This window comes from Leptinotarsa decemlineata, unplaced genomic scaffold (assembly GCF_025532065.1).
Source record: "Leptinotarsa decemlineata unplaced genomic scaffold, Ldec_3_MD MMD2_tig00026358_RagTag_RagTag, whole genome shotgun sequence".
Taxonomy (NCBI): domain Eukaryota; kingdom Metazoa; phylum Arthropoda; class Insecta; order Coleoptera; family Chrysomelidae; genus Leptinotarsa; species Leptinotarsa decemlineata.
The window spans coordinates 448,372-476,270 of record NW_027412703.1 but is presented as its reverse complement, the minus strand read 5'-3'; the positions used below and the strand labels follow the sequence as shown (position 1 = coordinate 476,270).

Genomic DNA, 27,899 nt, shown 5'->3' with positions numbered 1-27,899 from the left:
GTACTTGTTGATTTTTCCCCCTTACCTGCATCTATCCTACATGTTTTCCAGTTGTACGTTAATGTTCGTCTTTTTCTCCAATTCACAGGTCTGAAAAAGAAAAGGCACAATACTTTGGTGAACTCAACGATCTACGGGCTTCAGTTGACCATTTAGCTAATGAGAAGGTATACATTAATCACCAAGACAGATGTGGCCTAACTGCTTTCAAAAACTCTTTTACAGCAATTCGATGTTTTACTTGAGGATCATGCCTGAGCCGCTTCGTGTGAAAATTTATATGTGTTCATGATTTGCTAACATCTTTCCTTCTAAAATCTGTGTAGTGTTCCAATAATTGTAACTATCTTGGAGTAACATTTCTGTTCTGTTTAGGCTGCCATCGAAAAGGTTTCCAAACAATTGGGACAACAACTCAATGATGTACAAGGCAAGCTAGATGAAACGAATCGAACCCTCAACGACTTTGATGCCGCTAAGAAGAAGTTATCGATTGAAAACTCCGATCTTCTGAGGCAATTGGAAGAAGCAGAATCGCAGGTATCACAGCTGAGCAAAATCAAGGTATCTCTCACTACCCAATTGGAAGACACCAAGAGATTGGCAGATGAAGAAGGTCGTGAACGCGCTACACTCCTTGGCAAATTCCGTAACTTGGAACATGATTTGGATAACATCCGTGAACAAGTTGAAGAAGAAGCCGAGGCTAAAGCTGATATCCAGCGTCAACTCAGCAAAGCCAACGCAGAAGCTCAATTGTGGCGTCAGAAATATGAATCTGAAGGCATTGCTCGCTCTGAAGAACTCGAAGAAGCGAAACGCAAACTTCAAGCTCGCCTTGCCGAAGCTGAAGAGACAATCGAATCTCTCAACCAGAAGGTTGTAGCTCTTGAAAAAACCAAACAACGTTTAGCTACTGAAGTTGAAGACTTGCAACTTGAAGTTGACAGAGCCAATGCCATCGCCAATGCTGCTGAGAAGAAACAGAAAGCATTCGACAAGATTATTGGAGAATGGAAACTCAAGGTTGATGATCTTGCTGCTGAACTTGATGCTAGCCAGAAAGAATGCAGGAACTATTCCACGGAATTATTCAGACTCAAAGGAGCTTACGAAGAAGGACAAGAACAACTCGAAGCAGTTCGTCGCGAGAACAAGAATCTTGCTGATGAAGTTAAGGATCTTCTTGACCAGATTGGAGAAGGTGGACGTAACATTCACGAGATCGAAAAGGCCAGAAAACGATTGGAAGCTGAGAAGGATGAACTCCAAGCAGCTCTTGAAGAGGCCGAAGCAGCCCTTGAACAAGAGGAGAACAAAGTTTTGCGTAGTCAACTTGAGCTTTCCCAGGTTAGACAAGAAATTGACAGACGCATCCAAGAGAAAGAAGAAGAATTCGAGAACACTCGTAAGAATCACCAACGTGCTCTTGATTCAATGCAGGCTTCTCTAGAAGCTGAAGCCAAGGGTAAAGCTGAGGCTCTTCGTATGAAGAAGAAGTTGGAAGCAGACATCAATGAACTTGAAATTGCTTTGGATCATGCAAATAAGGTAATTTTTTTCATAATAAAAACCTACACATTTACTAAAAATCCATTTTTCAGGCAAACGCCGAAGCACAAAAAACAATCAAACGCTACCAACAACAACTCAAAGATACTCAAACTGCTCTGGAGGAAGAACAACGCGCTCGTGATGAAGCTCGTGAACAGCTTGGAATCTCCGAAAGACGTGCCAACGCTCTTCAGAATGAACTTGAAGAATCTCGTACACTGTTGGAACAAGCTGACCGTGCCCGTCGCCAAGCAGAACAAGAATTGGGAGATGCTCACGAACAATTGAATGATCTTGGTGCACAGAATGCTTCTCTGTCTGCCGCCAAGAGGAAACTGGAAACTGAACTCCAAACTCTCCATTCCGATCTTGATGAACTTCTCAATGAAGCCAAGAACTCTGAGGAGAAGGCTAAGAAAGCCATGGTTGATGCAGCTCGTCTTGCAGATGAACTGAGAGCAGAACAAGATCATGCACAAACTCAGGAGAAACTTCGTAAAGCCTTAGAATCACAAATCAAGGACCTTCAAGTTCGTCTCGACGAGGCTGAAGCTAACGCCCTCAAAGGAGGTAAGAAAGCAATCGCTAAACTTGAACAACGCGTCAGGGAATTGGAGAATGAGTTAGATGGTGAACAAAGACGACACGCCGATGCTCAAAAGAATTTGAGAAAGTCCGAACGTCGCATCAAGGAGCTCAGCTTCCAAGCTGAAGAAGACCGTAAGAACCACGAAAGAATGCAAGACTTGGTCGACAAACTTCAACAGAAAATCAAGACCTACAAGAGGCAAATAGAAGAGGCAGAAGAAATAGCGGCTCTCAATTTGGCCAAATTCCGTAAAGCACAACAGGAATTGGAAGAAGCAGAAGAGCGTGCAGACCTTGCTGAACAAGCAATTGCCAAATTCCGTGCCAAGGGACGTTCTGGATCAGCAGCTAGGGGAGCCAGCCCTGCGGTAAGTTTCCATCACTAACTTTTGATTGGATCTTCAAATTTTACAGTACAATCTCGCACAGTTTCAAGTTGTGAGGTGATATAGACCTCTATTTCATGATTCCTTGAAATAAAATATGTCACCAAGAAATATATAGAGTGGTCCAACGAAAAGTATCATTTGAAAGGGCAAAAAATTATCTTTCCAATGATACCTAATTTGTAGGTATTATGAAGAAAAACAACTACAAACCAGTACTTTTAAATGTGTAATTGACTTAGTAGAATCCTACTTCAGCAAATGCTGAAAATGTAACCCATTTGCTTCCATACAATAATACAGATTTTGTTCAAATCTATTCCTAACATTCTGTAGCATATCAGGTGTAGCACTCTGCTGTAATTCATTGGCGAAGATCTTCTATGGACTCGGGCTGCGTGGCAAAACATTTATTTTTCAAGTGTCCCCAAAGGAAAAAGTCTAAAGGCGATAAATCAGGTGACTTGGCAGGCCATTCGATGGGGCCTCTCCTTCCAATCCACCGTCCAGGAAACCGGTCATCTAAAAAGTCTCTTACCGGAGCAATATAGTGAAGAGGTGCTCCATCTTGCTGGAAATGAAGCCGATCATCATTATGATTTTGTCATTTTCAATTATTTCTGTTATGAGAGGATCAATTGTATCTTCAAGCATGTTCAGGTAGACGTCACCAGTTGAATTCCCAGGAATGAAAAGTGGCCCTACGATATGACTACCTAATATGCCACACCAGACATTGATTTTTTGAGGGTACTGGGTATGGACCTCTCGGAATAAGTGTAGGTTACTGTCATCCCAGTAACGGCAATTATGCCTATTCACAGCTCCATTAAAAAAAATGTACTCTCATCGGAAAAGCACGTGTTGAATGATAGGTGCGGATCATCAATTAGTAGCTGGCTCAGTTGTTCACAAAATTGCAGCCTTCTATCAGGATCATCTTCATTGAGTCCCTGTACTAATTTAATTTTGTACGAATGAAATTTATAGGCTTTTAATATTCGTATTATGGAGGAACGGGAGACACCTGAGGCTGCACCAAGCTGACGGGTACTTTGAGTATGATCCAATTCAACATGTCACAAAACAGCGACTTCCACTGCTTCATTTCTGATCGGTTTCCGTGGCTGGTTTTTCACATTACAGACAGATCCGGTATCGACAAACTTTTGGACTAACTTGGCAACGTACGAATCATTCACATTTTTCCCGGGATGACTGTTATTAAAGAGGCGAGCAATAAGTCTAGCACAACTATTATGTTGATAATAAAGTTTAACAATTTCAACTCGTTCAGGAATGGAATAAACCATTTTTACAGTAAAGTTGGAATAATTTCTAAAGCAACCGAACTGAATCAATGAACGTTTGACTAAATTCTCTTTGTACACTTATCTGCTGTTGTTATTTGAACCAAAAAACGCACGAGAGAAATTGAGGAATGTAGTAGTGATAAAAATGCTGTTTTTCCGCATTTTCATCAACACCAAAAATATCGAGTAAATGTTCTTGATTTTTTTATAACTACTCAAGAAAATACAACAAATTTAAAATTTTAGGGTTGTTACTCACCCTCGCTAGGGGGTTGAAGGCACAGGTAGAAAAATACATCTAAAATGTGTCCCCCTCAAAAGCAAAATTGACCTGTCCGAGCATTTTTGCGTTAAGTTACAAAAAAAGGAGAAGAGCAAGGTGCATACTTTCCGTTGGACCACTCGATATAAAAACACTGTGAACTCAAATTGAATATTGTTGTCGGAGATTAGAAGATTCATCCACTGACACTGAGTGGAACATATTCTTGTCTAAGAAAAAACGCAGTTTTAAAAAGCTAGCGTTGGTATCAATACATTACTTAATTATATTGCAAAATTCAATACAAGATATAATCAAGTCTCGAGTATGATTCATATATATTTTTCTTGGGTAATTCCAAATTTCAAATAAACAAGGTTTGTCGAAATCTGATATTCAGGACGAGAGTCTCTCATTTGTTGAATAATTTTGGAGGAGTAGAAAGTCGGAAAGCTCTATTCTGAAAACTAACATCTTGAAATATCTTTTTCGCAATTCAATTGAACAATAGTTTTCATATTCAAAAAATTCAATTAAGAGGTCCAAGTCAGTTTTGAAATGAAGTGGAAATAAAAAATATCAAAACACTAGCGTTGTTTGAATGATCATACTTGAATACGGGAAATAAGTAGACAGATATTCATCATATTAATTAGTTGCCCATTTTGTGAACAGGTGGCTTTTGATGATGAAAAAAAACGGTTTTGAGTAAAACTTTTCTGGTGTTCAATACAAAAAAAATAAGTTATGTTACAATATCGAAAACAAGACATCACTCCCTCTATATCACCCGTTTTCTTTTAAAAAGAATGCATAGACGTAGCTTACAGCTACATTTGCAAACCACCTTTTAGCAGAAGGGCATAAGTTCAATCATGAATACGTGTTACATTTAGAAGAGGAAAGTTTGAAACTCAATCTTCTAGAATGATTATGAATCAATAGATTGGAAAATTCGTTTAATTTACTGAAATACTGGCACTTAAAATTGTAAAATTGTTTAGCGAATTCGTTAAAAAATCACTTATCAAATTACGTAGCCCGCGAAATTTGAAAATTCACCTTATTGTTTGAGTAGACCTCCAATAAACATTTTTTTTTGGTTTTTAAAAATTGCCGTGTCAATTCGCCACCTTCAACAAAACCTAATTCATTTCTTCATTCAACGGAATGATTTCAACATTTCCGCATGTTCTTAGCATCTACAAGGATTTTTCAATAACAATTAATTTTCATTCAAGCAACCGAAGCAAGCGGTTCAACGTTTACCAATCGCATTGGAATAACAACAGTAGCGAAATTGTAAGTCTCATTGATGAGTTTGTTTGTCGAACGAATCACAGATCATATTTCGAGACATTATGATGTTTGTTGTGATCATGTATCTGTCCCTTGTTATATTTGCATACTACCTGTGTTGTACCACCTAGATGATTGACATCAAGGCGTTTACCAGAGTTCAAATATCATAGTTTCCCTTTGTTTTTCTCTCTCTGACAGTTTCCTCTATTTTCAGCCTCAGCGACAGCGTCCCACATTCGGAATGGGAGATTCACTTGGAGGAGCCTTCCCTCCAAGGTTCGATCTTGCACCCGACTTTGAATGAATCTGACATTGTGTTATAAGTGTAAGGTGAACATTCTATCGCAGTGTAAATATCATCCCAATGCGAATCAATTCTACATTCAGTTTAAATCATTCTATCTCTCAAAATATAATAGTTGTTCAATTCCATTCTTCACTAATTCAAATCAAAGACAAAGAGAATGAAGGGATTCAGAGACACGTATTCAACATCTACAGCAAACCCTTCAGTCTCGGCATCTCTGAATTAAATATTTTTCAAATTATCGAAAGATATTGAATGATAATCGTGTGTATGATATGTTGTATGATATAAGGCACCTATGAATAAAGAGTTATATCCTTTGCATTGTATTCATTCATATTGTGAAATTATCCTTCTAATGTATGCATGTACTTTTTGTTGTTCATTGTTGATAATTTTGTTACGAAGAGGATGATTATTATTGATTTGATGAATAAAGCAATAATTTCTAAGTCTTTGTTTTATTTGTTTGAAGGTGATTGACAATGTTTCATGATGGATTTCATTAGTTCGGACTTCCATTATCTGATAATATATAAAATGATTTCAAATCTCTGAAAAAACTAATAAAAAAGATGAATTTAAAATTAATAGCTGAAAATAACAATATTGAGTAAAAAAAAACCTGAAATGAAATGATAGTGAAAGATTAAAAATTTATAAAATTATTACAATATGTTAAAACAACGATAAAAATAAAATAAATACAACAATAAAAATTAATTGGCGCTCCGCGGCGACTTCATTGATTCCAGTGGCGCATTTGCTTTTTCAGCTGCAGGAAAACCCGGAAAAACCTGCAGCACCACATCATCTGAAGATCTTGATCTAACAATGTCCTCTCTCTCATAAAACAAAATGTAGGGTGTCTCCAGAGGCTCCAATAAATTCAATGCATCACCAGAACACTTCGTGACACGACTATCGTCAAACTTAAACCAGGTCGTTTCTTCTTTGACCAAGGCGTAATAATGACCACATTCAACGCCAGAACCACAGTGAACAATGACTGCATGAATATTATAACAGTGGTCTGCTAGGTTGAAATGTTCATCTATTTCGAACCTTCCAAAGAGTTTCTTGCTTCCGTTAGAGGTTGAGTCTTGTTTGAAAATCATTAGTGTTATTATTAGATTGACTGGAGCCTCAGCTATACTTGTTTCCTTATAACAGTCAGTTAGTTTGGCGCACGTTTGTTTAACAATAAGCTTTGCACGGACTGGTAATTAGTCGTATTAGGAAAAGCTAGATGAAGTTACAGAAATTCACATAAGTTTGCAGTACTTCTTGAACATTTACCACAAAGTAAACAAGTGAGGATTTTTCCAGCAAAAGATTTACAAACACAAGACGAGATGGGTTGTACGGAATCATTCAGTCCAGAGCGGCTGGGAGTATTGATTTTGCTATTGTTTTGCTCACGAAGAGTATATAACAAGAACCCCAAGAATTCGGAACAATCCTCTTGTTGTCCTAACGAGTATTTAGTGGACTTCAAAGACTCCAGGAAATCGGTTGGAGGGAAAGATGATACCTTCTTACGAAACTGCAGCTGCATGAACAGTTGTTTGAGTTTGATGAATAAGCAGGAAACATTCCCGTTCTCGTTCATTATTATGATAGTGAAATAAAATACAAGTAACAATAGAACAATTGAACAGAAAATAAAAATTTAAGAGATTTCAAGCCAAGTTACTTCACGACGTTTCGATTGTTAGTATCCACAATCGTTTTCGGGTGATGACTAGACTAATTATTCCTAGAGATGACTATTTATGGGTCATTTGGGTACTTTCATTCATCTCCGCTTCCCTTTTTCCGCTTCACCGGTTTAGTGGGAGATTACCGTTTGGTGGGAGATGGCCGTTTGGCGGGAGTTGACCATATTTCGCTTGATTATGGGTTTCCATATATTGTGGGACAACATTATGCGGCTTCTTTGAATTTCCTCCTAAACCAATGTTCCTCCCTGTGTATAATCTCAGCTCCAGACCACTCGATGTTATGTTGATGAGTCCAAATATGCTCTGCTTTTCCTGATTTGCTTGTTTCCCCTCGCTGCGTGTGTTTCTTGTGCTTGGCAATGCGAACATTTTCTGCACTCACAAGGTGTTCGGTAAATGCAATTTTTGGAGTCGTAGTCCGCGTTTGGTGGCCTGGTTTTCGTGAGGCTGCTACGGATAGTGTTTCCGGATCTGAAGCAGGTTCTGATGTTGTACTTGGAACCAATTCTTCTTATCCTCTCCGATAATTATCTGATGTAGGGAAGTGCAAGCAGTGGTTGTGAGGGCTTCTCTTCCTTGTGAGGCTCCCGCTGTCTTTTAGACAAAGTCTGTTCCACCTCCGCTTTGGAGTAGCCATTCAGTTAAAGATCATTTTTGATGATTTTTCACGTATAGTCAGAGGGCATACTTGAAGACTGGCTGTAAATCAAATCATCTAAAAGAACAATTCGTTCAGGCCAGTCTCAACAACCTACACAGTAGGTTAATGGACTGACACCTATCAGAAAACAACTACTCCCCTGGCTAATACCACGAAGGGCGTTGGATTATATCCGACAGGTGTCAGTGCAGGATTCTTTACTGAAGTTATTCCTGCCGCAATAGATTTTCAATTATTGGAACACACTTGCAGACCGGTTTCGAGCTGTTTGGCCACTCGTCAGTGCAAGGTAGTGTATATCATCAACATAAAGTCGATGATTTCCGATCATTGAAAATCGAATTCCTTCAGAGTATCATTCCCCGAACTAAGCTTAAGCGGACAACAAACAACAGGTTGTCATCGCCCCATCTGCCTGTGAACGAGGATATATCAGAGGATATAATCCAACGCCCTGCGTGGTATTAGCCAGGGGAGTAATTGTTTTCTGATAGGTGTCAATCCATTAACCTACTGTGTAGGGTGTTGAGACTGGCCTGAACAAAATGTTCTTTTAGATGATTTGATTTTTGATGATGTCTAATTCCTTCTCGAAACCTTCCTTCGTATTACAGAGACCGAAAACACGGTCTAATAGAGGCTTGATGATTCCTCTTCCAGTCGATTGATGGTGGTTGGAGTTGTGGTGTTACAGTAAAATTTCTCTTAGAGTGGTTGTCTGTCTGTTTCGCATATTCGATAAATTCTATCAAGGTCATTGTCCTGCAAAGTTCGCAATCACCGACAATTAACTGCAAAATTAGGTGAAATATTCTCATGAGTGGGACAAAGAAGTTCAACAATGATATTAAATATTTTCATTCGTGAACGGGGGCCTAGACCCTTTCCAACATTTTAAAATGTGAATCTGTAGTAAAATATTTCAGGCAGGAGTACATTGTGTTTATTTAGTGAATGAGAAAATACGAGTTTTGGATTATTTTTCATTACTAATTATCCACTATTGGGGATTGAATTGCCGTGTTCCATTTTTTTTTAACAACTAGTACTGTGAGCTTAGTTGTTATTACCTCTTTTAAAGGGGATACAAAGCTGAAATCAGACTCTAAGGCCACCCTTCATCAAAGGTATGGATGAAATAGTTGATAAAATATTCTAGAGTTATAGTGTTCCCTCTATCCTCTAGGCCTTTTTAGTTTTATGCCGTTGGATAACGTAATGAAGGAATTTCTGAAATTCGAAAGCCTGACAGTTCCACTACTTACTGGAAGTGAGTGCAGTTTCAACTTCCCAGGTTGCAGCCAAAAAGGGAGGAAAGCTAACGAATCGGATGAGTACCACCATTATTTCTTTGATTATTGCATTTTTCTTCTGACACCCAATTTCGTCACCAGCTAAATTATTTGTAATTATTTTCAAGCTAACTTGTTTAACTTCATGAATAAATTAGACTTGTTTCAACCCCTTGTACGTACAGGGCTAGTAGGTATTACTATATTAGAAAGTGAGTTTTGTAAAATCACGTAATATAGACGTTCTCTCTCTCTCTCTCCAAAGAAAAGGTTGCATTAATTGAACGACTTAGGAAATACGAACCACCCGTCTCCACTGAGCTAATCAATGCTCTACCCTACCTCAAATACTGGCTTTCGGTAGAGCACTATAAAATTTTGATACGGTTTCACCCTTCAGAGTAACAACTGATAAAACTCTTACACAGTATATAAAGACTCCTTCTGAGCCAGGAAAAAGCCCGTAACAGTGGTTCAGATACTGTCCCGTGTGAGTGGATTTTCGGTACACAGTTGTTTCCCATTGAGTGTCGGTCCTCTTCACCAATACGTCTAAGAAAGGCAATTCGTTGTGGACTTCCTTCTCCAATGTGGAAGTGATGAAAAATCCTACGCTGTTGATATGTTTCAGGAAGGCGTCTAGTTCTGCATTCCCATGGTTCCATATTATGAAGGTGTCGTCAACGTATCTCAACCAGACACGAGGTTTCTGGTGGGCTTCTTCAATGGCCAGAATTTCAAACCACTATGTTGGCTATGACTGGTGAAATTGGCGGTCCCTCATCTTGTATAAAGAATTCGTCCTTCAGTTGGAAATAACAGTTTCGTACACAGCATTCTAGTAATTCCACACTTACTTCTATAGGCAAGATCGTTCTAGCTTCCAGGTTCCCGTCTTCGGATAACTTTCTTTGTATGATTTGGAGTGCTTCTTCTACCGGAACGTAGGTCTAAAGGCTTTCCACGTCTAAACTGATTAGTTGATCTTCCTGTGTGACTTCAATTGCCCCTAGTAGTTCGACAAAATGCCTTGAATTATCCACAAAAGACGATGTTTTTCTTTGCAATGGTTGTATTCCGAAATTTTGTTCAGCACGAGGGTAGATGTGACTTTTATATTGCGACAGCGATCCGCCCCGGTTCAGCACAGGTGAAATTCTGATACCAAATATTAATTCACCCACTGAAAACTCAAGGGCATGGAGAAACAGATATGAAAAGATGATTTTGTTTGATGGACGCGCCTTTTTTCCGCGAAGCTGGCGCCCCAGTTGGAATATTTGAAAATGCTTCTTTAATGCCCATCTACAACATAAAAAGAATCAACATACAAAATTTCAGCCGCCAAAAATATAGCGGTATAGAGAAACAGTGATGAAGGCGGCCCTTTTATCCCCAATGGGGGCTCCCCAGTTGGTATATTGAAAAATTCTCTCTTATTGCATAACGAACCTACATACAAAAATTCAGTCTCCTTAAATATACCGGTATGGAGAAACAGAGATGAAACTATAACCTTATTTTGAAAACGCAAAAAATGAATATTGAAAATATATATTGTTCTGTGAAGTGGGAACTAGTGCTACTTTTTGAAATGTATTCATTTCGAAAAAAACCCATATATTTGAAATAACAAGTGATTAATTTTTTTCCAAAAGTGCATAGTTAGGGAGTTATTCTTGAAAAGTCAAAATATATGTTTCAAAACAGCCCCGTATTTTCTACATGAGAATATATTTTGTTTTACAGTGAAATAAACATTTCTAAGGCACTTAATTGCCTTCGAGAGTTGGATTTGCTGACTTAAAAATATTAGCTGAAGAGTATACAAAGTTTTCACAAAGAGAAACGTTCATTCAAAATTTCGAAATATAAATAATTCGAAGTGGGGGTTTCTGGAAAAAAAAATTGTTGATAATTAGCTTGTATTTTATTTTTATGACAGTTCATTCTTGACATGGAATAAATAAGAAAAGAGAGGCAGTGTGCAATAGGCAGTGTATAAATAAGTATCTATGTAGATATACATACACTCTATTTTTCGTCGAGCTGTTGTCTTAGAATTGAGACTTTTCAGTATACTATAACAAAAATACAATGGGAAATAGTTCGGAAAATGGATAATACTCACCGGTGAATGAAGTTTCAAACGTTTCAAAATCAATAATTAAGTACGTATAAAATGTCTCAATTTTATGTTTTTCGCATAATTATTAATTTTGAAACGTTTTGAAATCAGTTCAATCGTAAGTATTGCCCATTTTTCAAGCTATATTCTATCGCATCTTCATTATAGTGTCCTGAAGAAGTCTCAACTCTCAGAGAGAAGCTCAACAAAATATAAAAATAAAATAAGTGTGATTCTCAAAAGCGTATTGACTGAAAATCCAGATACTCCCTCTCTCCCACACAGCATCTTCAGTTGTTCAACCGAAATCTATATATATATATATATATATAAAAAAAATAAATATCACACTGTTGAATTATCAAACAATGATATGCAACATCACGTAAAAAATTCCTCGTAAAAAAGTTATCGGTACAGTTGTTCTAATCTCATAATACAATAATCATAAACATATTTCAAATTTCATCAAGTCACTCAGGTTTTCGGCAAACAAGTAATGAAAGTGATTGACAATGTTTCATGTTGAATTTCATCAGTTCGGACTTCCATTTGTCTAATATTATATAAAATCCCTGAAAGAATCTATACAAATGAAAAATTAAAAAGAACAGCTGAAAGTAACAATTATATTGAACAAAAAATAAAAAGCCAAGTTACTTGGTAGTATCCACATTCGTCTTCGGGTGATGACTGGACTAAGTCCTCCGAGAGATGACTATTTATAGGTCATTCGAGTACTTTCATTTATGCCTGCTTTCTTTTTTTCCATTTCATCGGTTTAGCGGGAAATGACCGTTTGGTGGTATTTGGCCATTTTTCGCTTGATTATGAGTTCCTATGTGTTGCGTATCTCTACGCTGGCTAAGCTGAATACATTATTCGACATGTATGCGGCTTCTTTGAATTTCCTCCTGAACCAGTGTTCCTCCCTGTGTATGATCTCAGCTTGGAACCACTCGACGTTATGTTAATGGCTCCAAACATGCTCTGCTATTCCTGATTTGCTAGTTTCCCCTCGATGTGTGTGTTTTTTGTGCTCGGCAATGCGAACTTTCAATGGCCTCTTAGTTTCACCGATATAGGATTTTCCGCACTCACAGGGTATCCGGTAAATGCAATTCTTGGAATTGCAGTCCGCGTTTGGTGGCCTGGTTTTCTTGAGGCCATCAAACACTGGTTTAGGAGGAAATTCAAAGAAGCCGCATACATGTTGTCCAACAATGTATTCAGCCAAGCTAGCGTGGAGATACGCAATACATGGAAACCCATAATCAAGCGAAAAATGGCCAACAGCCGCCAAACGGTCATCTCCCACTAAACCGGTGAAGCTGAAAGTACTCAAATGACCCATAAATCACCCGAAAACGATGGTGGAAACTAACAAGTAACTTGACTTGGAATCTCTCACTTTTTATTTTTTGTTTAATTGTTCTATTTTTCACTTGCACTTTATTTCACTGTTATTCCAGGATTTTTTGCATGATATATTTTTTTTATTTTCAGCTTTTTTTTTATTTTTCATTTGTTTTGGTTTTGTCAGGGATTCCAAATCATTTTATATAGTATTAGACAATGGAAATTTGAACTGATGAAATTTCAACACTAATAACAACAAAATTGAAGAACAAAAATTCTTTGTTTTTTCAGTCGTTGTTGTCATATCAATATTCAATCACCATTAAATCAATGCTGACAGTGACTACTTCCAAAGTAACGTGTTGTTTCGTATATACAGTGCTTCAAAAAGTGATGGATAGATTCAGAAATATTTCAGAAAAATCGTGATATATTGTAGAAGATGATTAGTTATTAGTGTAGTATTGGTATTGACACTTCAGGTAACATATGTAATTTCAAGTACTTATTGAAGATACCTGACTCTATCATTGTATGTTTGAAGGTGGTTGACAATGTTTCGTGGTGTATTTCATCAGTTCGGACTTCCATTGTCTAATATAATATAAATTGATTTGAAATTCTTGAAAAAATATTAAAAAGATTTACCAAAAAAAAACTATTTTATTTGCACAAAAAACTGAAATTACAAAGAATTAGCATAAAATCAAACAACATCCAAAAAATAAAAATTGAATTATTATTAAAAGCTGAGAATTAAAAATTATTATTAACAAAAACTGAAAAATAAAAATTGAAAGATTTCAAACCAAGTTATGTCACAACGTTTCGATTGTTAGTATCCACAATCGTGTTCGGGTGATAACAGGACTTATTCCTCCGAGATCCGACTATTTACAGGCCATTCGAGTGCTTTCACCTATCCCCTCTTCTCTCTCTCCGCTTCATTGGTTTTTAGCGGGAAATGACCATTTGGCGGGAGTTGGTTGTTTCCCGCTTGATTAGAGTTTCCCATATGTTACGTATCTCTACGCTAGCTTGACTAAATGCGTTGTCGCACAACATATTCGCGGCTTCTTTGAATTTTCTCCTAAACCACTGTTCCTCTTTGTGGATGATTTCAGCTTGAGCCCACTTGATATTATGTTGATGAGCCCAATCATGCTCTGCTATTCCGGATTTGCTGGTTTCTCCTCGCTGTGTTTGTTTTTTGTGCTCAGCAATGTAAACTTCGATGTAAACAATCGAAACGTCGTGACATAACTTGGTTTGAAATCTTTCAATTTTTATTTTTCAGTTTTTGTTAATAATAATTTTTGATTTTCAGCTTTTATTATTATTTAAATTTTTATTTTTTTGGTTGTTGTTTGGTTTTATGTTATTTCTTTATAATTTCAGTTTTTGTTCAAATAAAATTGTTATTTTCGGGTAATCTTTTTATTTTTTTTTTCAGGGATTTCAAATCAGTTTATATTATATTAGACAATGGAAGTCCGAACTGATGAAATATCGATCATTGTATATTTGAGGACTTTGAGAATGGTCTAACAAATCGAACCCGGTCGTAACAAATAATTCGACAAATTATCAATTGGACAAAAGTGATTTCTTCATTCTATATTCTTTTGTTTCATTTTCATGAACTCAATTATTACAATTATGTTTAACAAATTGTTGTGGCTTCATCGACTGATTTTGTCAAACTTGTTGTGTACCATAGAACCACCTACAAATTATTGGTGGAAACCCTCAAGCACGAAGTAGTGAATAATTGTCCGAATGGTAATTTCAGAATGAAAATCGATCAGTTCCACATTTTTTTCGAATATTTTTGACCGAGATTTTATAGAACTCATCCATTACTTTTAAGAAGCACTGTATATAAAAAAGTCAGTTTAAAATATGTTTTTCCGTTAACCATCTAATACTTATTACTTTCGTTGTCGAGTTTATTGACGAACGTATGAGCAGGAGAACACCTTTTCATATTTTCATCCTCAATGTTGTTCCAGGACTGTACCTCTCCAGATCCAAAAACGATGTAGAATACATCAGCAAACAGATATAGACCTGCTGTTATGAGGAATATTATTCTCCACTGCAACTGACTGGTCTGTAAACAAATCCCTAATTACTAAAGTTGAACTGACTAATATTACCTATCAACAAATATAAATAGTTGCTACTATAAACGTTCATGATTGAAAATTGAAAAATCGATTCTGCTCGTTAATGTGGCGCCAAGTTATTTCATCACCCTAATTTCGACGATCGTCTCTCTAGAGCGAATCTTACAGTTCTTGTTCTGATAGAGTCATCAGAAATAGTTCCACACAACTTTCACCAGGACTTTTGTTTTTCCTTTCCAGTTTCCCAGTTGTAAATCGTTAGAGAAGTTATGAGAATTTTCTGTGCTTCAGGAAAATTTTCGAAAGTAGCGATCTCCTTGGATTTGTCTAAGTCAGCTGAGCAATTTGCTTGGAAGTATCTTCAGAAAACAGACAGACCCACAATCTCCTTTCGAAGTTTCAGGCTAACAAGATTGCTTTTGTGATAGTTGGGTCTCTAGTCAGACCAATGGCCCTCTTTTAATAACATAGACTCTAACTGGATCTGGCTATACTTAGCAGTGGAGCTCGACTCATGAGCAAAATTACAAAAAAGTATAATCAGAGGTCTACAAAGCATCAAAAAGAGCAGACCTATATTGAACTTTCTTGTTCGAAATAGTGGTCCTAGCTTCTGGGAAGCTGCTTTTGCTATTCCAGTAACGATATTATACCAAGACTGGTACCCATTTGGACAAACAACAAACACACAACCAGCGGAACTATGTACAGTACGACTAACCAATTTTAGCGACGTTAATGTTTAGTCAACTTGAGTTTCATACTTGAGAAAATATATTTACAAAATATAACCGTTTAGTGCGACTATATTGAGAAAATATAACCGTTTAGTGCAATTGGTATTCAAGAGCTTCTCATCCAATACAAATGTGCCAAAATTTTCGTGGTTGGAGTTTTTGGTAATTTATTAAAAAATCAAATGAGTTTGTGTTGTAATATGTCCGTAGTGTAGAGTTCACTTTGGCCGTATGAGGATCATAATTGATTATCGTGTATAGATCCAGAAGGTCTCGAAATTCTACATTCCGGTTCGATATTAGCCCATTGGCAACCTGAGCAGAGCCGTTGCTAATTGTGGAACCCTTAAATTCAGATGCAATATAATTTTTTTTATTCACTGAAATTCATGGAGGTGAAACACCTCATACAATGAAAACAAGAAGTTACTCGACGTATCTGAAGCCAATCCGTGAACTTGATCCTTGTTTTTATTGTCATAAACTTTCATCGCTCTCCAGCTGAATCTGTGATGCATTATAAAAAAAATCAACCTAACCATTATGTAGTTTTTCCTATCTTTTTTTTGGAATAATATACTTTCTAGTTAATGTTTGGAACTATCTCTCAATTATCATATTTTTATGCTATTCGCTGTACTTACTACGTCGGTAACGATGAATTGGACAATTAATGGAGATACAATGGAAAAAACACTTGTAGAACTATTTGTGATTGCCATGAGTACTCCCGAATGATTTGGAGATAAATCCACGTGATTGACTTGATAACTACAGAGAGCTCCAGCGGTCATTCCGCCATTGATAATCAGCAAAGCAACAGAATAACTAGCATATTTTTTCGTAAGGAACGCTACTATGGTGAGGCTGATTGCTGGAAAAATGGTACCTTAAAAAAACAAAAAAAGATTATAAATGTAGGTACTCATATCTAGGTTCGTAGGCTAACATGGTAGTTTGTAAAGTAGTTTGAAGCACCATTGTGTCCAAAAAAGTTATGTACAGAGCATTTAAACTTTACAAAAAAGAAAGAAAATAAAAAATCTGACTTTTGATGCCAATTAAGAAAATAAATAAAATACATACAGGTGTTCAGACACCTTTCAAACATGCTTAGTTATTGCTCTTTCGTTTGAGGTATCATTTACCTAGCTAAGTCTTAAACTTTTTTAATTAGGGTACCTGAACCAGTTAAAGGTCGTAAATATGGATATTTGAAAAAATTTAAAAAAAGTAATTTAAATGAAATTCAGCTCAAAAACCTTTGAACGAAAATCCTAAAGCAATATGCGATATTATTTTTAGACTTACATGGAATAATAAGAAACTTAGCCCAACTTGAAAGAAGAGAAAACTGAACAAAGGCCGGTGCCGGTGGCATTTTACAACAAAGAATTTGACCTGAAGCTAATTAATTGGAATGCATTCTGTTGTTACGATTTAGACCTTATGCTAGGGCCATAAACTTGCTTTTGAGTTTATCAATTTTTAGGTACCTGAGTTGAGTAATCATCTTGGACCCCTCGCCGGGTCGGTTTAGTTGGCCAAACAAGTTCTCTAGTCACTGCTTTGCCCTTTCGAGTTGCGAGTAGACGTTGGTTTTGTGTTCCCCATTTTTGTAATTCACCGTGTTCAGTTGTAGCCTTTCGCTCCTGCAGGTGTTGTTTATTTTGGACTATCGAACTTTTTGTTGTGTGTGCTGCCATGGCTGAGTTTACGAGTCATGAACAAGCCGATATCATTTTTATGTATGGCAGAGGTGATGGTAACGCATCTCTGGCACGACGTTTGTACCAAGAACGTTACCCGAACCGCAAGTAAATCAATTTCTAATTGTAGCGGTAGTTAAATTTTGCCATTTTCACCTTCAAAAGACGTTAAAAATGAGTTATTTTATTGCAGGGTGCCTAACGTCAGTGTGTTTTCCAACACATATCGTAGGCTGTCTGAATCTGGTATTCATCATGCTGAATCTGCAGTAAATCCAGGAGGACATAATGTCAATGTTGAGGAGCAAATTCTCGCAGCCTTCGAAGCGGATCCTACCACTAGCATCAGAGTTGTAGCGAGAGATTTAAACCTTTCGATATGGAAAGTGTGGAGTACGATGCACAACGAGAAGAAATATCCGTTTCACGGCACGGGTGTGCAAGGCTTGGAGGAAACGGATCCGGCGAGACGGATACGGTTCTGTCGTTTTTTGCTAAACGCAGATATTGACGACGCGTGGTTCTTAAAGTCCATCCTCTGGACTGACGAATCGAAGTTCTCCAGGGAAGGAATTACTAATTTCCACAACCTTCATGAATGGGCTGATAAGGACAGCAATCCAAATTGGAAAAAACAGGTAAATGAATGATTTTTATTATTATTATTTCATTACCCATGTTCAACACGTGTTTAGTTACCTATATTAACTACTTTTATTGCATTTTTGTTTCAGATTTCTTTCCAAAGACAATTTTCAATAAATGTGTGGGCTGGGGTCATCGGACGCACATTGGTTGGCCCACACATTTTGCCTGACAATTTGAATGGACAAAATTACCTCGAATTCATGATAAACGACTTGCCGCGAACACCTGAACCGCTGTTTTTCTGGCAACTGGATAGGGAGAGACGGACCCATCCCCTGGCCTACCAGATCGCCCGACCTGACTTCGTTGGATTTTTTTTGTGGGGTCGGGCGAAAGAACTCGTATACACAACAGAAATCACCACGAGAGAAGAATTACTTCAACGAATAGAGGCAGCGTTTGAAATTATGAAACAGGAAATTCAAATGAAAGTAACCACAACTGAAGTACGAAATCGTTGAAGAAAGTGTATACTCAATGGTGGAGGACATTTTGAACACCAACAATAAATTTTTACAGTACAAAACATTATTTTCTTTAATTCCACAAAAATCCATATTTATGACCTTTAACTGGTTCAGGTTCCCTAATAAAAAAAGTTTAAGACTTAGCTAGGTAAATGATACCTCAAACGAAAGAGCAATAACTAAGCATGTTTTTAAAGGTGTCTGAACACCTGTATGTATTTTATTTATTTTTTTAATTGGCATCAAAGGTCAGATTTTTTATTTTCTTTCTTTTTTTGTAAAGTTTAAATGCTCTGTACATAACTTTTTTGGACATAATGGTGCTTCAAACTACTTTAGTACGGTTGGGGACACATAAGACTACTAAAATAAATTTTAAAAACCGGACATTTCTGTTAAGATTCGAAGTTATTAGCATTTAATTGACCAATTTTGGGTTTTTGTACTAAAAATCGTAAAAGTTTCCGTAAAAACCAAAAACGCGCTAGAAAATAAAAATGTTTGTATGAATATGTTCTACATGGGCTACTGTATCACCCCCTTAAAGGTTTGCACCCAGCTACCAAACACCCTGTATAACAGACTCTTGACGAAGAAAGTTTTTGGCTTTCTACTACTCCATTTTGATACAAAAAAAATGTGTGAATCTTCCAAAGAAACGATGTAATCCATATACATGGATGTGTAGATCATGCAAAGAATCAACTCTCCTGAAACAGCTACTTGCATTTAACCATTGAATTATACGAAAGAAATAAATCTTTCGAAACAAATACCTCTATATGAACACTGAATTATACAGAAGATACTTTTCTCTACTCAGTTTGTTTGATTTTATTCCAAACATTCGTTCCCCTGACATAATTCACTTGCCCCAAGGCTCTTCAGTACCAAATTGGATAACATTATAGAAAATACACACAGTTCATTCATGAATTACGATTTTGAATGTCACGGAATAAGCTTGATCTGCTTATGTCATCGACTACATCGTAATGTCATTCATTCACCTATTTGATTTAATCCCAGCCAAGAGGAATCTTATTTTGATAGAAGGGGTTATATTTATAGAAGTGATTAATTTTTGGAGAAGAAAGTTTTTGGCTTTCTACTACTTCATCTTTTAATTTTTGGGAAAGAAAGTTTTTGGCTTTCTACTACTCCATCTTGATACAAAAAATCTTCTTCCAAAGAAAGAAAGTAATCAATTTGAAAATAAGTAACTTTATACATGGATGTGTAGATCATGCAAAGAAGCAACTCTCAGACACAAACTAGAAGAAAAAAATCGTAATTCATGAATGAACTGTGTGTATTTTCTATAATGTTATCCATCCAATCCATCCAATGTTGCCTTAAGGCAGGTGTCTTACGGCGAAACATCGGTGTCTACCAGTGAGGATGACAATGTTCCATGTAAGTGCAATTTGTTACCATTCATTTAAAGTAGAACTCCAGTGAATGATATCTGATTTTCATTCCACAACGAATGTTTGAAATACAAACTGAGTAGAGAAAAGTATCTTCTGTATAATTCAATGTTTATATGAAAGTAGCTGTTTCAGGAAAGTTGCTTCTTTGCATGATCTACACATCCACGTATAAAGTTACTTATTTTCACTTTGATCACTTTCTTTCTTTGGAAGAAAATTTTTTGTATCAAGATGGAGTAGTAGAAAGCCAAAAACTTTCTTTCCCAAAAATTAATCACTCCAAAAAATATTACTTCTTCAATTCATAACAGACTCATTTGAAGTTTTCTCAAAATTTAATAGAATTCAACTACCTGAGAATTACGTTTTGGCAAGTCTGGATGTTGTTTTGTTATTTAGCAACGTTTATTTTGACATTTGTCTGAGATCCATTCAAAAAAATTAGTATCGAATTAAACATTATTGCAATATACATTAAAATGAATTCAAACGTCTCTTATCCTTTTTTTTAATAATACATATTTCTCTTCCGATAGCAGAATATACAAACAAATTTTTGGAACTCCAATGCGAGCAAAAATGAGCCCAATTTTGGCTAACTATGTTATGGATGACCTGCTAGATACTGTCTTAGGTGTCCTCCCTTTGCAAGTCTATTTTCTCAACAAAAAAAAGGCAGAGCCAAATTTCATAACTTACAGGAACTTTAAAAATTTTTATGAAGATAGTTTTCGTCATGACCTTCTCAGCACATCATTTTTCAGAATATATGATTAAGAATCTATAGATGATAAAGTTTCCTACCTATTGAACTCGTTGAATAATTTGTTTGATAGGCCCGCCCCGATTGTAACTTCAAGAGTTACAAATTCTAGAGCACCCATAAAAATGATGATGACTGAAAGAAACAAGGCACTAAAGTAAATACAGGGTGTCCCTGGACTTCCTCTTTTCCTCTCAGGAATGTATAGATGGGGTCAAAATATCACCAGTACTTCATATAACTTTTTTTCCTAAAATCCTTCGTTACCAAGTAACGGGCCCTCGAAGTTACAAAATGAAAAATGTTTTTCTTTGATAACTTTTCAAGTGAATATTCAAAATCATCCAAATTTTGGTAATTGACTAAACAAATGAATTCCGTCGATGAGCTTTCATGCAGGAGTCAGTTGTTTTGCTACAAAGTCAGGAACGGACTACCCCCGATGGTCCACACCCCAAAACTTTGAAATGACAGATATTTTTCAATATTTTTCAACAAAATAATGTTACTTGGACAATTTTATGAATAAAAGTACTCGTGTGGAAAGTCGATCGGAGCAACGAGTCTTGATAAAAATGTAGTTCTACTCGACGACATCAAACCCGCTCGTCCACCATTATTTGAAATGAATAATTATCAAAGCAGAAATAATAATGATAACGTTAATTCAACAACATTTATCCTGAGATGTCTACCATTATTCGAAAATATTAGTTTTTAAGGAAAATGGAAATGATAGGTAAAATGTTCATAACGAATTTTTATAATGCAAACACGTTTAACTAACGAAACTCAAGAGCCTCGAGAGCAAACAGAAATGAAAAATCCGCTACAGAAACTGCTCGATATGACCACCTTCTCTCTCTATACATTTTCTTAGTCTGCGAAGACACCCTCTCTGTACTTGAAATAGCATTCCAGGGTCGTTTCGTATGGCTTCACAATGTAATGTTATTCTATTCAACAATGCATCTCTTGTGTGAATAGGTGTAGCGTAAACAAGGCTTTTTAGATGCCCCCACAGAAAGAAATCCAATAGATTTAAATCCGGAGACCGAGATGGCCATGAATATGGCCCACCTCTACCAATCCATCTATTGTGGACGAGCGGGATTGATGTCGTCGAGTAGAACTACATTTTTATCAAGACTCGTTGCTCCGATCGACTTTCCACACGAGTACTTTTATTCATAAAATTGTCCAAGTAACCTTATTTTGTTGAAAAATATTGAAAAATATCTGTCATTTCAAAGTTTTGGGGTGTGGACCATCGGGGTAGTCCGTTCCTGACTTTGTAGTAAAACAACTGATTCCTGCATGAAAGCTCATCGACGGAATTCATTTGTTTAGTCAATTACCAAAATTTGGATGATTTTGAATATTCACTTGAAAAGTTATCAAAGAAAAACATTTTTCATTTTGTAACTTCGAGGGCCCGTTACTTGGTAACGAAGGATTTTAGGAAAAAAAGTTATATGAAGTACTGGTGATATTTTGACCCCATCTATACATTCCCGAGAGGAAAAGAGGAAGTCCAGGGACACCCTGTATAAGAGAACAAAATCAGCTGTTCATTTTCAGTCATATAAGGATTTGCGTAATTACACATTTCAATCAATTAAAAGAGAGAAAAAAGCATATTTCATGCAACAATTCAGTCACTCCACTGTCACTCCAAATGATATGTGGAAGACTTTACGATATAATATATTCCTACCTCAAAGAAATGTTGACATACCTGATATGATAAACGATCCAAATAATATTAACACATTTTTCATCAAGTCTATCCTCCATACTTAACCATCTGATGAAATAATGAATTTTTATAAATCCAACATGCTTACATTTCATGAAATCAATGACTTATTTTCCTACGAAGCAAATTGTAGTATAAAGACTAGAGCTGAGGGTTTTGATGGATTGGGTATTGATATGGTTGAAATATCCTGTCCACATATTATTCCCTACTTAACGCATGTAATAAATACATTTTTGTATAACCGAAAATATATTTCTAAATGCACGGAGGAAGGCGATTGTAAAGGTTTTACCAAAAAAAAGTTACCCACTGAATTCAAAGACCTGCGTGCATTTAGAATTTTACCGGTACTTTCAAAAATTTTGGCTCTAGAAACCCAAATTAAGGAATGCTTATGCAATCAGTCCCTAATTCCCTCACTTCAATCAGGTTACGTAAATTTTACAGCTGCACCACTGTTTTACTACACATTACTGACGATATCATAAGAGCTACAGGACAGGTAACAATGCTAGTGCTATTAGATTTTAGTCGAGCTTTCGACACCATTAACTATGATTTATTGGTTAGCATTGTGAAATACATGGGCTTCTCAAACAATGCTTGTAAATTGACAGAAAATCATCTCAAAAATCGAAAACAGTAGGTATGTACACACATCGGAAAAATCTAGGGATATTTTTATAACATACTAAATATCATAAAAATAAATGCATGAGGTCGTTTAATTTCAATTAAATTGGTACACTCGACCACCCTGTAGATTTCTATGGGTTGAACAAAGCCTGCAAAACGGTAACTAATCTTTTATCAAGTTTTTTACAAACTGTAGGTTTTCGGCTAAAATGAATAATCTGAAAGTGTCGAGTTTGTACATTCTATGCAGTTCTTGCTCAGCAATTGAACTGGAAATATTGTGCTTTAACATGGAACGCCATCACTTACCATTGGCTGAGATGAATAGAGCTGTAGGGCTTCTTCAAGGTGGCATGCGACAAAATGATGTAGCTCTTCGTTTGGGGGTCTCCCAAAGTGTTATCAGTCGATTGTGGCGGCGTTTCCGTGAAACTGGCAGTCCAGCCGAACAACATCCAGGGCGAGGACGCGCTACAACTGCAGTTCAAGACCGATTTTTGGTCTTAACCGCAAGAAGACAACCAACAATCACAGCACCTGAGTTGGTTAACGTGTTGCAGCAGACGCACCAGGTAACCATTGGTCGTGATACTGTCAGAAATTGACTGCATGAAGCTGATCTCCACAACAGAAGGCCACTTAGATGTCCACCTTTGTCGAGAGGCAATCGCGGTAGAAGATTAGAGTAGTGTCAAGAACGTCAAAACTGGGATGCAAATGATTGGGCCACAGTTTTATTTACAGACGAATCCAGATTTGGATTTCATCCAGATTCCCGTCGAGTAAAACTGTGGAGACGACCTGGAAATAATGAACGTTTGAGACACGTCCAGGAAGTCCACACATACAGAGGTGGTACAGTAATGCTATGGGGCGGAATCATGATCGGCGGCAGAACCGATCTCGTTTTTCCAAATCGCTCCCTTGGACAGTACCTCGACACCATTCTTCTACTTATCGTCCGTCCGTTTGCTGGTGCTGTTGGTGAAAACTTCCACCTAATGCACGATAATGCTCGTCCACATGTCGCGCGTCTAGTGACTGACTGGCTCACCAACGGAGGAGTTGATGTATTGCCATGGCCAACACAATCACCGGACCTGATTCCCATCGAGCATGTGTGGGACATGCTTCAACGAAGAATTACTCCGCATACGGGGAACATTCACACAACGTTTCAATTGAGAGAGCTTTTAATCGCTGAATGGGCAAATGTACCTCAACAAGACATTGACAATCTCATTTTGTCGATGCACGATAGATGTAGGGACGTAATAAACTAGCGTGGAGGCCATACTTTGTACTGATTCCAATTTTTTTTGTATTATGATTTTTTTTCGGGGTGCCAAAGAAGAGCCATATTTATTTTTAGTTTTGCTTATATGCGCACTCAGTATTTTTGACCATTTAATAAATTTTGTTGTAAGTTACATTCGTTTAATAATCACCCGTCAACTTTTTTTCCCTGAAGCGATCTAAAAAAAATTATTGCCTTTTTTAAAAATATCCCTAGACTTTTCCGATGTGTGTATGAATGGTGTCTGGTCGGATTAAATGTCTCTGAGATCTGGGGTTCCACAAGGATCCATACTTGGTCCATTATTGTTCTCCATATACTCTTCCCATATCCTTACTAAAATCCAAAACTGCAATGTGCATCTCTATGCTGATGATACTCGGCTATACTATAGTTTCAAGTCTCAAGAACTAGAAAATGCATGTGCGGTTATGAATGAGGATCATAAGAATTTTATCAGTTTTGTTGTGGAATTGGCCGCGGTGGTAGTGCGCCCCACTCACGATCGGAAGGCCGTGGGTTCGATTCCCGCCTCGATCAGATATTTTTTTCGAGAGAATTTATCTGGTTGAAGCTGGGATGATTCTGGAACCGTATTAGGAATCACACGTTAAAAGGTAAGACCTCGTTAGTCCTTAGCTCGCACAAGTTTCTCAACTTCTGAGAGTTGTCGTTCCTATGGGAGCGACAGCTGATTAACGGTGGTATCTGATCCTTGAGATCACGGAGCATGGACCTTACTGTAAGTTCTGTTACGAACGATGTCGCTATATTGAGTTGGCAGAGGATTCTGCTAATTTTTTCAATGGTTCCGTTAATGTATGGTAGTATGGTTGTTATGACCAGTGTTTCTTGGAGTTTCTGCTGTTTCTGCGTGATCTTAGAAGCTCTTTTTATAGTTTTCTCTGAGTATCTTTGAGAGTATATTTATATATATATATATATATATATATATATATATATATATATATATATATATATATATATATATATATATATATATATATATACTATGGTTTATAAATCGACACTCACCTATAGTATTGAAAATTTTTCTAGCTACAGTTCTCGAAACAATGCTGTTATTTATTAACCAGTCACAGATGGGACTAAATGTTAATGAAGAGATTAGCATTGCCACATATGGTGCGGCCGAAAACAAACTGTTCTGCAAAAGAAAAAAAACATGAATAAGATAAATTCGATAAAAGTTGTTAAAGTCATTACTAGTTCAATATAAGTTTGATTGAAAAAATACAAATTATTGCGATTGCGAGTTTGAACTTGTCAGTGAAGTAATAGGAAATGGTTTATTTTCTGAATCCATATTTTTCCATCATTTTTCAGTTAGTAAATCCGATACAAATTACAAAAGTTGGAATTGAATACTTCAATTGGAAGACACGATATAACCTGAACTTCTTCGAAAGTGCGATTCAATGCCCTCTTGTTCACCACTAGCAAAGGATTTTGGTGAAATTGGTGATACAAGGGTGAATATTATAATGGCAAGGGGTGGCGTTTTCTAGAAGAAAATCACTCATGTCTAGACGTTCTGATAGAAACTCTATGTTGGCATTCAATTTGCCTTAAAATCTTCCTGTTGAAAAGAACAATTTCAAATGTATGCCTGAAATTCGGAGCAATGCAGTGAATTCGTCTATTTCTTCAATCTTCAACCTTGTCAAGAATTCGAATGAACTAGTGGAACTAATTTTTTCAAGATTTTTTCATTAGTAAAGAAAAAAATCAGTTATACTTACGGCTTTTATATCGTAGTCAAAAATGTTCGATAAATATGTTGGTGTCTGTGTAAGAAGGACAGAACTTCCCCAATTTGCTCCTACAAATGCGAGGGTAACAGACCAGAATGGTGGGGATAAAAGAATTGATTTCCATGGAGTCTTGTGAATCTGGGGAAGAAACATTTGTGGAAGTTGGGCTTTCTTGTAAAGTACAGCTTTATAGTCAATTCATTTTAAAACAGAATTTTATTGCACCCGAAAAATATATTTTTCACTGTCCATTATACATCCTCCTGATATTTCCATCATTTCAAGTATGAAACGATGCAACTATTCTGGAGGAATTCAACTCCAATCCTTACATCATGTCAGTAATATACAGGCTGATTCACGGTGGATAGCACATTAGACGTTTCTGGTGAACCAGACAACGGATCACTTTGAAAATTCGATGGAGGGCATATTCGGACATTCTCTAGCCAACTAAAATATTTTCGACAATGCGGTGTTGCCGCTTCTATTAGAAAGCAGTAGCAACTTTGATTTTTCAAATGGAACACTCTGTATATAATATTATTTTTGAAATCTCCAACAATTGCCCGACAACTTTTCTTGATATTTCTCTATACCTATCTGTTACCGTTTTCGAAATAAAAATTAATTTCAATTTTTTTCTTCGAAAATCATGACTTCTAAAAATGCCGATATCTTTTAGTTAAGAAGTACTATGATATCGAAATTTGGTTTGGAGTTAGGTGATACTTGGACACTTCCCACACGTCAGCCTAATCTCCGTAACTTCAATACAGGGTGGTAAAAAAATACAGTTTTTTCATTTGCTTGAAAAAGTTGCCGAAATTTTATTATTTTAAATGGAACACCCTGTATATTATTGAAAATTCGGAAAGCTGCTGAAATTTGCTTTCTTTCTATGTATATCATACCTATACCTAACTAGTCAAGTTTCGGACTTATGAACATTTATTTGTGAAAATATCCCTTCAGAATGGTATTTCCATTCGGTATTTGGTAAGCAGGCCATGATTACTATTTAACAGTAGCGTTGTGACATTCTCCTAATGATATCGACATTTTCGTCACTTCAGAAGTTGCAAATATCTTCAAAACGATGGAACAAAACTATTCAAACGAAGTTCTTATGAATTTGTTTATTATTTTTGGACAGTGTGACAAAATTATCAGCAGAACATGTAGAAAGTTCAATGAAATGTATCCGAATCTACTGCCAATGAACCTCAAGAAATTTATACGAATTCAGAACAATTTCAATGCATTTGGATCAACTTTAAAAGCACCAAGAAACTTGCCTCGACCCGTAACTTTCGAAGACAACCAGATTAATGTCTTAGCATATTTTCACGCATTTCCCGAGTCATCGATAAGAAGTGCTGAAGAAGATTTGGGTATAAAATATTCATCGGTTCAAAGAATCTTGCGAAGACATAAAATGCATGATTATAAATTCAACAAAATTCAAGCAATGAAGCCTCAAGATCCTCAACAGAGAGTAGAATTTTGTGAAATGTTGTTGACACGCATTCAAGAAGATCCACTTTTTTTAAATAAAATTATTTGGACTGATGAATCGAAATTTTCGAGAGAAGGGATTTTTAATAGAAAAAATCGTCATTATTGGTCCAGTGAAAATTCTCACTTCACAAAAGAAGCCGGATTTC

The 27,899-nt window shown here is 36.6% G+C and overlaps 3 protein-coding genes across 51 annotated transcripts in view; 2 read left to right on the top strand and 1 right to left on the bottom strand.

Moving 5' to 3' along the window:
• Mhc (Myosin heavy chain) overlaps positions 1–6,164 on the top strand; it is a 34,537-nt gene extending 28,373 nt beyond the window's left edge. For 34 of the 49 annotated variants that reach the window (XM_023167947.2, XM_023167941.2, XM_023167922.2 and 31 more), the window contains exons 20-23: positions 89–167; positions 376–1,551; positions 1,605–2,510; positions 5,620–6,164. In XM_023167947.2, coding sequence (XP_023023715.1) covers positions 89–167; positions 376–1,551; positions 1,605–2,510; positions 5,620–5,709 — 2,251 coding nt within the window. In that variant the 3' untranslated portion in view covers positions 5,710–6,164. Of the gene's footprint in view, positions 1–88; positions 168–375; positions 1,552–1,604; positions 2,511–5,344; positions 5,406–5,619 lie in introns of all 49 variants that reach the window. The other 15 variants (XM_023167960.2, XM_023167950.2, XM_023167945.2 and 12 more) reach the window with 2 other exon arrangements.
• Positions 6,165–11,297: 5,133 nt separating this feature from the next.
• LOC111516380 (putative inorganic phosphate cotransporter) overlaps positions 11,298–27,899 on the bottom strand; it is a 45,338-nt gene continuing 28,736 nt past the window's right edge. Inside the window, exons 5-8 of the mRNA XM_074184881.1 lie at positions 26,221–26,370; positions 25,493–25,625; positions 16,387–16,631; positions 11,298–14,989 (exon numbers count right to left, since the gene is read on the bottom strand). Of these exons, the coding sequence (XP_074040982.1) occupies positions 14,798–14,989; positions 16,387–16,631; positions 25,493–25,625; positions 26,221–26,370 (720 nt within the window). The 3' untranslated portion in view covers positions 11,298–14,797. The remainder of the gene's footprint in view (positions 14,990–16,386; positions 16,632–25,492; positions 25,626–26,220; positions 26,371–27,899) is intronic.
• On the top strand, positions 16,817–18,612 carry LOC141486622 (uncharacterized). The gene is made up of 2 exons (XM_074184883.1): positions 16,817–18,089; positions 18,186–18,612. Exons 1-2 carry the CDS (start codon positions 17,850–17,852, stop codon positions 18,558–18,560), a joined length of 615 nt encoding a protein of 204 aa, XP_074040984.1. The 5' UTR covers positions 16,817–17,849; the 3' UTR covers positions 18,561–18,612.

Coding starts and splice junctions, on each gene's coding strand:
- LOC141486622 (XM_074184883.1), top strand. CDS start 17,850: ATGCACAACGAGAAGAAATATCCGTTTCACGGCACGGGTGTGCAAGGC. Junction 18,090..18,185: donor ATCCAAATTGGAAAAAACAG/GTAAATGAATGA, acceptor TTTTTGTTTCAG/ATTTCTTTCCAAAGACAATT.